Source organism: Microtus ochrogaster, linkage group LG8 (genome assembly GCF_000317375.1).
Source record: "Microtus ochrogaster isolate Prairie Vole_2 linkage group LG8, MicOch1.0, whole genome shotgun sequence".
Taxonomy (NCBI): Eukaryota; Metazoa; Chordata; class Mammalia; order Rodentia; family Cricetidae; genus Microtus; species Microtus ochrogaster.
The window spans coordinates 1,598,184-1,607,834 of record NC_022033.1 but is presented as its reverse complement, the minus strand read 5'-3'; the positions used below and the strand labels follow the sequence as shown (position 1 = coordinate 1,607,834).

At 54.0% G+C, this 9,651-nt stretch overlaps 2 protein-coding genes across 2 annotated transcripts in view; one reads left to right on the top strand and one right to left on the bottom strand.

The window, feature by feature from the left end:
- Positions 1-2,313: 2,313 nt before the first annotated feature.
- On the top strand, positions 2,314-3,485 carry Rps21 (ribosomal protein S21). The gene is made up of 6 exons (XM_005362747.3): positions 2,314-2,394; positions 2,559-2,621; positions 2,746-2,809; positions 2,954-3,025; positions 3,273-3,328; positions 3,422-3,485. Exons 2-6 carry the CDS (start codon positions 2,572-2,574, stop codon positions 3,429-3,431), a joined length of 252 nt encoding a protein of 83 aa, XP_005362804.1. The 5' UTR covers positions 2,314-2,394; positions 2,559-2,571; the 3' UTR covers positions 3,432-3,485.
- Positions 3,486-3,585: 100 nt separating this feature from the next.
- The window catches only part of Cables2 (Cdk5 and Abl enzyme substrate 2), a gene marked incomplete at its 5' end in the record, with an annotated part of 19,142 nt that continues 13,076 nt past the window's right edge, over positions 3,586-9,651 (bottom strand). Inside the window, 9 exons of the mRNA XM_005363115.2 lie at positions 3,586-5,266; positions 5,377-5,581; positions 5,772-5,878; positions 6,197-6,300; positions 6,612-6,777; positions 7,208-7,316; positions 8,050-8,127; positions 9,219-9,311; positions 9,413-9,484. Coding sequence (XP_005363172.1) covers positions 5,126-5,266; positions 5,377-5,581; positions 5,772-5,878; positions 6,197-6,300; positions 6,612-6,777; positions 7,208-7,316; positions 8,050-8,127; positions 9,219-9,311; positions 9,413-9,484 — 1,075 coding nt within the window. The remainder of the gene's footprint in view (positions 5,267-5,376; positions 5,582-5,771; positions 5,879-6,196; positions 6,301-6,611; positions 6,778-7,207; positions 7,317-8,049; positions 8,128-9,218; positions 9,312-9,412; positions 9,485-9,651) is intronic.

Here is a 9,651-nt window from a genome sequence, read left to right as displayed (position 1 = left end):
CCTGCCCTGGAACTAGCTCTGTAGACCAGGCTGGTCTTGAACTCACAGAGATCCGCCTGCCTCTGCCTCCCAAGTGCTGGGATTAAAGGCGTGCCCCACCATCGCCCATTTATTTATAATGTAGTGTTCTGCCTGCATGTACCGCTGCAGGCCAGAAGAGGGCACCAGATATCATTATAGATGGTTGTGAGCCACCATGTAGTTGCTGGGAATTGAACTCAGGACCTCTGGAAGGGCAGCCATCTCTCTGGCACCTTTTCTACTAATTTTTATTTTAGATGTTTGAGATAGGGTCTTACTTTCGGATCAAACTTCTGACACTCTTGTCCAGCACCCTCTGGGTGCTGATGCAGGCATGTGTAGTCAAGTCCCACTTCCTCCAAAGGTTTGAGCTGATGGAATACCTTCTGTGAAAACCCCTGCCTCGTCTGCTCATTTTAAAACCTAAGTCAGGTCTGGATCAGTTTCCAGTCCATGGGCTGCTCTCTCACTAGTGGCCATATTCCCTAGCTGTTGAACCTGGCAGTCTTTGAGTGGATACCAGAAAATGTGAATTTTTCCTTTGTTGTGGGCTTCATGCAGCCTTCGTGTTCCATTTTTGGGGGTGAAGTGGGGTTACTTGATAATACTTTGATCCTTGCAGGTCCTTTTTATATATTTATTAATTTTTGTTTTTTCGAGACAGGGTTTCTCTGTAGCTTTGGGGCCTGTCCTGGAACTACCTCCTGTAGACCAGGCTGGCCTTGAACTCAGAGATCTGCCTGCCTCTGCCTCCCGAGTGCTGGGATTAAAGGTGTGCGCTACTACCACCCACGGCAGGTCCTGTTTTTATGATGTTAGGTGGTCCTAGGTATTGTTTAGGGCGGTTACCGGAGGCTAGACCTTTCTGAACACTGCCCAGTGCTATGTGCACTAAGCCCTTTTCAGGACTGCTACTGCAGATTTCTGCAGTTGCCCCTTGGCCACACCACCCTCTCCGGTACTCTGGCTGCTTCACGTCACGCCACTAAGGAGGCCTTGAGGGTTCAAGTCAACACACACAGATGCAGCCAGATCAGTTGTAGATCTCAAAGCTGAAACGTAAACAAACCACCCTTGTACACACGCCTCGTGCCATACGAGGCAGGGCTTTGGTAGAAACCGCAGACACAATGCCCACGTGACGATCTGCGGAGTGCGGAGGATAAAGTGCAGCTTGGGTTTCACCAGACCCCTTGACATCCTGGGAAGGAGGGCTCTCCCCGAGGTCATCAAGCTGGGTTTGTACACCCGAGGTTCCAGTCCCAGAAGACGTTAAGCGCACAGTTCTACAGGTGTGAGACAAGCGGATCCTCGTGTGAAGAAATGGAGTCGTAGGAAAGTCGTCAACAGTGCAGACTTAGTCTTCTGTCCAGGCTGGTTTGGGGGCTGACTGCGAATTACGGGAACGTGGCAAAGCCCGGGAATTTTCTTTCTTTTTAAAAAAGATTTATTTACTATGTATATAGTTTTGCATGTATGTCTGCCTGCCAGAAGAGGGCACCAGATCTCACTACAGATGGGTGTGAGCCATCATGTAGGTTTTGGGAATTGAACTCAGGATCTCTGGAAGAGCAGTCAATGTCAATGCTCTTAACCTCTGAGCCATCTCTCCATCCCTCTTTTAATTTTTTTAAAGATTTATTTATTTATTTATTATGTATACAGTGTATTGCTATTAAAAGGCACTCTCTGGCCAGACTCATGATCCTGTGGCGGCCGGAGCAGGAGTGGGGCAGGGCCTGGGGACAGGGCCGGAGCCCAGATAGAAAAGCCGCACCGGAGCACGCACTTACAGTTCGAGCTGGGGCGGGGATCCTTGAAGAGAACGAACGTGCAGCGCAATTGCGGAGCGCTCGTCTGACCCGACCTCAGGGCTGGATTTCCCGTCCCGACTGAGGCGCTGCAGCTGCGCTCCCAGCACTGCGGACACCAGACTCGGCTGTTCCTCTCCGTGACTCTGGTGGCGGCTTCCCGGGGGCGGACGTCCAGGTGCGTTCCTCCGACGCCACTCCTACCCTCGCGGGCAGCCGGCGCGCACGAGCCAGCGTCCCGCAGCACTCCTCCCGGACGGGGCGGGGCGGGGCAGCCGGCGGGAGGAGCAGGAGGGGCGGGGCCTAAGGCGGACGCAGCGCAAAGGGGCGGGGCATGAGGGGCGGGTGCAGCAGGAGGGGCGGGGCCGAAGGGGAGGTGCTCGCCTTGGCTTGGGTGGAGCCGGACCCCAGGAAGAGCCGGGGCTTCTTGTACCGGAAGCGGAAGAAAAAGCGAGCAAGCGGCGTGACCCGGAAGCATTCGCCAATGTCACGCCCCTCAGCCCAATAGTGCTGCCCGGGAACAAGCCACTTCCTTTCTGCGCTCCCGCGGCCTAGCGAGCAGGTAGATGGCGCGGCGGGCTGTGGGCGCGAGCTGTGGGCCCGAGCGGCTGCGGGCGGGCCGGGCTGGGGAGGTCGCGGGCGGGGCGCTCAGGCGCGGGTCTGCCTGGGGCCGCAGTCTCGGGTGCGGGCCCGGCCGACCTCATGGCTCGCGCGGTGACTCTGCAGGCAGGACATCGACATGCAGAACGACGCCGGCGAATTCGTGGACCTGTACGTGCCGCGGAAATGGTGAGTACCCACGGGCCTTGATCTTCCATCTGTTTGCGCGGCCCCACTACGCCCACGTTCCTCAACTCCTTTTAATCCCGTTTCCTCTCCGCGGCCCACCACGCGCCCTGTTTTCTCCCATCAGCTCCGCGAGCAACCGCATCATTGGTGCCAAGGACCACGCGTCCATCCAGATGAACGTGGCCGAGGTGAGCTGGGAACCCGGGAAAGGAAGGAAGGAGGCAGCTAGGCCTCCCAGTGCCTGGGTGCTTGCGTCGGTGTTTGCTAATAACCAGGCTAGACTTAAAGCGTGGGGTGGGGTCGAATCTCCTAACCACTCTGACTCTACACAGGTTGACAGGGTCACAGGTCGGTTCAATGGCCAGTTTAAAACCTACGCTATCTGCGGCGCCATTCGCAGGATGGTGAGTTTGTTTGACCACATGGACGTAGGGCTGTGATGGTGGTATCCCTTTGAAAGAAACGCTTGGCGGGACAGGCTTGTTCTTTTAGGCCTCTCGGATCATGGAGGGTCTGCTTTGGGGAGATTTAGGTGTCTCATTCTCTGTCCCCTGGGTGGGTACAGGTTTGGGTCCGATAGTGCATGCATGCTCTGTCCTGCCAAGCTGGGAGGCCTGTGGGGATACCCAGGTTTTTAATTTTAATTTTTAGGGCGAGTCAGATGATTCTATTCTCCGATTGGCTAAAGCTGATGGAATTGTCTCCAAGTAAGTGGGGATGATATATTGGGGTTGAGCGACCTGGGATTTCCCAAGAGCTAGGCTTTTAATGTGATTTTTTTTTTTCCCTTGCTTTGTTAGGAATTTTTGACCAGAAGAGATCGGGGGAAATCTGTCATAAATAAAAGTGAGAAAAAGTACCGTTGCCAGTTGAGTTTACTGCTTTTAACATGTGGGTAGGGCTGGTGTTTTTATCATGACCTGAAGAGGGGCAGCACACATCTGAAAGGAGACAAACTAAGGAGTTTGTTGCAAAACCAAGTTTTAATTTAACAAAAACATTTAAACACCACTCAATCAAAACCTACCTGACATACACGACATTCTGAGGTCAGATGCTCTCAAACATTTGTGCCTGCTGTTGGGTGCTAAAGGTGCAGCACCAGGTCTGTGGCATTGGGTCGCAGTCCAGCTGGACACCTTGGATACAGCTCAGGGTTCTGGATTTGGCCTGCCATTTGGTTCAAGGATTGGTTTTGTTGCAGCAGCTCTTAGCATTACTGGAAGGTCAGGGCTCCAGCAGACCCACTTGCTAAATAATAAACGTTACTACATAAATATACAAGGTTAAGTTATGCTGTTTACCAGCTTTAATACATTAAACTATACATCTAGAGGAAGCTGCCTGGGTATGTCCTCCAAGGGTAGCCTGTAAGTTGGAGCAGTGTCTAGGAAGTTCATTTTAAACAAAATGATGGGACTACCTTGAAGATGACATTTTTTTGTAGGGCTATTATCTTGTGTCCAAGATGCTCTATAGGGGTATGGGTTTGCTTGCACCACCATAAGTGTGGTCAGGATAAAAGATTGATTAATTAAAGATTAATTAATGCTGCAATGCTCTCATGCTCGAGCTATTCTTGGTCCTGGGTGGTTAGACGGTGTCAGGCCTGAGAGGCATGGCATTGCTGGGGGAAATGGAGCTGTGGAGCTGGGTAGCTGCTAGCAGGACTGGTGAACAGTCCGTACAAAGACCAATAATCTGGAAAGCAGAGGGACAGTGGCACAGTGGATACACAGGCAAGTTGGCTGGGTCAGTGCCTTCCTGCCTGAGGGTCCTGTATGGTTTCAGAGTTATGCAGCAGACTTTGGAAGACCAGCTTTTCCCTTGGAGATCAAATTCCAAACTATTATACCTTTTCTCAATCACAGTATTGCTTAGGAAAGTCAAGAGCCTCAAGTTTGCAGTTGTCTTTAAAAGGTCCAATGCTGCAGGGAAGTTTCTGGCAGAAGGTGTGGGTGGTTTCAGGCAAGCCCTGCTACATGTGTGATGGCACAGGGTTTCACAGTGACAGAGCTTTGGCAAGGTCCAAAGAGTAAGCAGAACAGAATGGGTCAAGGTATCTGCTCTCCCCTCTACCTTGACAGCAAGAGAGCTCTGTTTTAGATGGAGGCAAGGTACCAGGAGTCAGCGTCAGTCAGCAGAGCCATTTCCAGGTAAGCCTGGCTGGCAACCCCAGCATGTTCAGCTCTGAACACCTAAGTCGCCACAGGAATGACCTCAGCTGTGAAGGGATGCAGAGACTAGGCAAAACAAAGGCTGGAGCTCAGCATTCACCACACTGTGGCTGGTCTCCGGGACATGACAAGCAAGCTAAGCTCCACGCATTTGTCCTGGAAAATTCTCCAAAGTGCCTTGAGGTGTGCACTTAGGAGTGAAAGCTGTGTCTCTTTCCAAGGGAAGCAAGTCACCTTGGGCTGAGGGGCAGGTGCAGCACTGGAGGAGGGGCAGGACACTGGTTGCCTTCCTACCGAGCAGCCGCCTTGTGGGTACACTGTTCTGGGCTAGAACTGCTGGGTGAGGCGTCTATAGTGAGGGAACACTTGGTTCTCAGGGAGGTACAGGGCCAGTTCCAGAGCTACGAGCACTGTGAACTCAAATCCAATGAGATCTCTCCTGTTGAACCGGAATCTTTCTTCCAGCTTCTGTAGTGAAGGAAGCAAAGGGTCAGTGGGTTAGCCCCATCTGTGGTCCCTGCCTATGGTCAGTGCCTGGCACCAGGGTGCTCGTGCTGTGTGCACACCTCCGCACTCACGTCAATAAGCTGCTTCACTTCGCTCTTGCGGAGGTCACTGCTGATCTTGGCAGCCAGCAGAACACAGGCCCCAGCACACAGTTTGCGGTTCTGTTTGTTGAGCTTTCCCTGCAGTACAAGCTTCTCAAAGTACACGTAGGCCATGGACACGGTCACGGGCTCCAAGCTGCACTCTTCGGACAGGTTCCGCATCTCCCGTTTTAAACTGTGGGTGGGATGGGAGCCATGTCCCTGGGGCAAATCTATGGCCATGAGGCTAGGACGAAGCAGCAGCCACCCATCCAAGGCTACACCACGTGTTGTGGGCTGTCAGGAAAGACACTATGTTCTCCAAGGAGAAAGCCCAGGGCCAGGTTATGTGGCTGGGTAGGGGCATCTGCCTGGCTCCTCCTTACCTCCGAATTTTGCTCAATGTCAGTTTGATATGAGGGAACTTCTCCCTGAAGGTCTCATTCATGTCCTTTTTGAGGTCTGCAGGCTTCACATACTCTATAACTGTGGTCTGTAACAGAGGTAGAGGCAGGTGGAGCCTTGCGGCCTAGACATGAGTATGTGGGACTTCAGGAGGTACCTGCATTTCTGAGGATAAAATGGCTCAGCTTGTCCTCTGTAGGTACAGGCCCAGGCGTCCAGAATTGACCCCAGAAGACTGTCCAACATGTCTGCTTTGGCACACTGTCCCTGTCTATGGCCCTGTCCCCCTACCTGCTGGTGCTGGATGGGGACAAGGTACCCTGTAATGGCTGTTCTGGGTGTGGAGGGTGCCCACTCAACAGTTTATTCCCTGAACTGTAAACAATGCTAGGGCTGTGGAACTCACCATGTATGAAGCAAAGATAAGTACCCGCTTGTGCTTCCCACACGGCCACTGGGGGTCATCCAGGAGGTTGGGGTTGTATTCCACTGCATCTCCGCCATCGTTTCCTGTAAGCAGAGGCAGCTGTTGACCCTCAGCATCCTGATTAGAACCCATACTGCCCCTCTCCCCCCACACCTAAGGAAGAGGTGTCACGTTTGGGTCAAGGGTCAGGACTTGGGCACAAGAAGCGACATCTGGACAGCACCCTCCCACACCGATGCATTCCTTGGCAGAGCCAGGGCCACACTATGTGGAGTCCTCTTCCTCTGAGAAGCCTCAGTGCGGGTGTGGCTTATGTTGTTGTCTGCCCCATTACCAACCCTAGCCCAGCCAGTGTGGCTGCCTCCCTGTGCCGTGGTGAAGACACCTAGACTACCTAGTTCTGTGCCAGCTGGTGTTGACTTGGTAGGCACAGGCTTGTGTCTTGAACCTGGTGGAGCCCGGGGGATGCTGGGCCGAGGTTGGGGCAGCAAGCCATGGCTGTCATTCTTGTGTGTAACCAGGGCATTAGTAGGGTACAGAAACTTTGCATAAGACACGACCTGGAAAAGTAATCACACTGGAGCTCAGTACTGCTTCTCAGGCCAGAACATGCAACCAAGCTCTGCTTCCCTCCACCAGCAAGGAGCCTGGGGCTATCCCGCTACCCACTGCTCTGAACACCAGCTTCCATCCCTCATCTAGAGTCTGCAGCTGTGCAAGTCTCCCCATTTTGGAAGACTCTTGGCCTTGGCCTACTGGTCAAGAAGCAGGGCTAGGTGTGGAGAGCCCAGGGGGAGACAGTTGGATCACCTACAACTGGCACTGGTCATATATGGTGAACACTTAGGCCCTTTCTTGGGGTGGCACGGGCCAGCTAGTGATAGGTATAACAGAATGTGTGGCTTGTTCCCAATACCGTGTCTTAGATTAGTGTGTGAGGCACCTGTCTGCCTAACTCTGCTGGCCACTGGCTGGCCACAGGGCTCTTGCCTTTCCATCTGCTCCCAGTTCAACGCCTTCCAACTCAAAGACCATCTCGGAAGAAACAGAAACGCCGCCGGATGGGTGCCTCTGCTTCTGGCTGTCCACCCTCAGGTCACTGTAATAATTAGGAGAGGGGTCCATGTGACAGCCTCATCTGTTCATCCACCCGCACAGGAGCACAAGTAGATGGGCTGGACCTTGGAGGTGTGTGACGGTTTAGCTGAAAGCAGTCTGTATCTCATTCCTGCCCCAGGCGGAGGTCTAAGGATCCCCGACTCTGGAACTCACCTGTACTTAGGCTCAGGTCTGCTTCCCTGGGTGCGTCTAACCCTTTATCTGCAGCCACACAGTCCAGTAGCCAGCCTGGGATCCTGAGAACTGGCTACCTCCCACTCTGGACAGGAGGCTTCTCTGTGCCTACTGCTGTTCTGTGGACACACACACCGCCCTGCCTGCTTACTGTTCTGTGGGGACACACACACACACACACACTGCCCTGTGCACCTACTGCTGTTCTGTGGGGTCACACACACACACACACACACACACACACACACACACACACACACACACCCTGCCCCGCCCCAGCACCTGTTACCTCTTTCCTGAATTACACTCAGGACACAACTGCCTAGGCTGGATACAAGGTTTTAGGAGCATATCTGAGGGAGGGACAGGAACACCTCAGCCAACTTACATAAAGTTTCACCAGAACCTATGGCCCCTGGGGAATAAGAACCCGAACTGCAAGTTCCTGGGCTGTGGTAGAAGATGGTGCGCTGATGCCCCATGAGTCTTAAGGACCCAGCAGGACCAGGGCTCACCAGTGTACACAGCGTGGCTCTTACCTGATCCGCAGGCCCTCTCCATAGGGCAGGACTGAAAAGGCTGCACACAGGGACCGCTTGGCACAGATGAGCACAATCCTGTGGGAGGCGCAGGTCAGAGCGGGTCAGCACTTCTGTCCTGCCTACATTTGGGTGACGGGAAACTGCCAGAGCCACTGAGGGTACTGGGATTCAGGAAGCCAAGCCTGGCATCTTAGCACTTGGGGCTGATCCTCTAGAGTCGCTTAGTAAGTAAGCAACTTCCTGTTCCCGGGCATAGTGCTGCTGGGTAGATCTCCCCTGACCCTGTAACCACAGGGCCACAGACTTCATGTTTCCTGGGAGTACAGGTCCTCCATGAAAGGGCAGGCCTCATTTGCACAAAGATAGGGCACAGGAAGATGAGGCCCAAGTTCATCAGCATTAGCCTCAGTGGTCCAGACAAGGCAAAGCCTGATGCCACCAGAGATCACCCAGACCTAATACAGAGCCCAGCCGTCCAGGGGCTCAGGACCCGAGGCCCTGGGTGCTCAGGATCTGCAGGGAGCCACCCTAGCTAGGCCCTGCAGCAACATTCCCTGGAGAGCCTCACCAGGGTGACCTACAGAGGGAAGGGGGTTCCCAGAGCAGGTCAGCGTGAAAGGCAGTGCAGTGCCAAGGGACAGACCCAAAGCGCTGCCCCTGCCCCACTGCAGACAGATGCAGCTGCCCAGGGCCCAGTCTAGCACTGTTCTGGGGAGTTCCCACATGTCCCCCAATATACTGTATCTCTTGTGTGTGTCCTCAGTGTGACTGCTTCCTATGTGCTCCCGAGTACAACCATGCCTATCCTGTGTATGTCCCCTCCCCGCAATATGACCACACCTTTTATCCTGGGCACATCCGGGGTGGGACCCACTTTTGCCTTCCTAGTTCTCTTTTCCCAAAGACTCAAGCTCAGCTGGAGGCTCTCCCATGGGATTGCAGAGGGGTGGTGGCTTGCTGGCCTGGCCATGCTAGCCAGTGTTCAGCTAATACAGAGGAACGTTAGTGCCCAATTCTAAAGGGTCAGGAGACTGGCCATGGACGACGACGTAGAAGTCTATGAATGAAGGTGGTGCTGCCAACACGGGCAGGCCCGGATCTCACACGGCTGGACCTGCAGGGTAGGAGTACCGTGGCGGTCCCAGGCCAGGCCTGCATGCTCTTACCTGCTGTTCTTCGTGTCATACTGTCTCATGTTCTTGATGAAGTGCGTTTTCTTCAGGCCTTTGTGTCTTGGTGACCCAGATGCATGCTTGGTTCTGTAAGGTAAAAAGCAGGTCGTTCTTGCCCTCCTTGTGGCCTCAGGGGTCAGAGGCAGTTGCAACTCTGGGCCTTGAAGTAGGGGCAGGTGGGGGTATACCTCTGAACCGAGGCACATCCCACTGCATCTTCCAGAAACTCGAGGGAGCAGCGCTGAGACGTGACTCGCCTCCTGTAGGGAAGACACCAGGACCTCAGAAGGGCCAGGACCTCAGACTCCATGACCTCAGAAGGACCAGGGCCTCAGACTCCATGACCTCAGAAGGGCCAGGGCCACAGACTCCATGACCTCAGAAGGGCCAGGGCCACAGACTCCATGACCTCAGAAGGGCCAGGGCC

Coding starts and splice junctions, on each gene's coding strand:
- Rps21 (XM_005362747.3), top strand. CDS start 2,572: ATGCAGAACGACGCCGGCGAATTCGTGGACCTGTACGTGCCGCGGAAA. Junction 2,622..2,745: donor CTGTACGTGCCGCGGAAATG/GTGAGTACCCAC, acceptor TTCTCCCATCAG/CTCCGCGAGCAACCGCATCA. Junction 3,026..3,272: donor GCGGCGCCATTCGCAGGATG/GTGAGTTTGTTT, acceptor TTTAATTTTTAG/GGCGAGTCAGATGATTCTAT.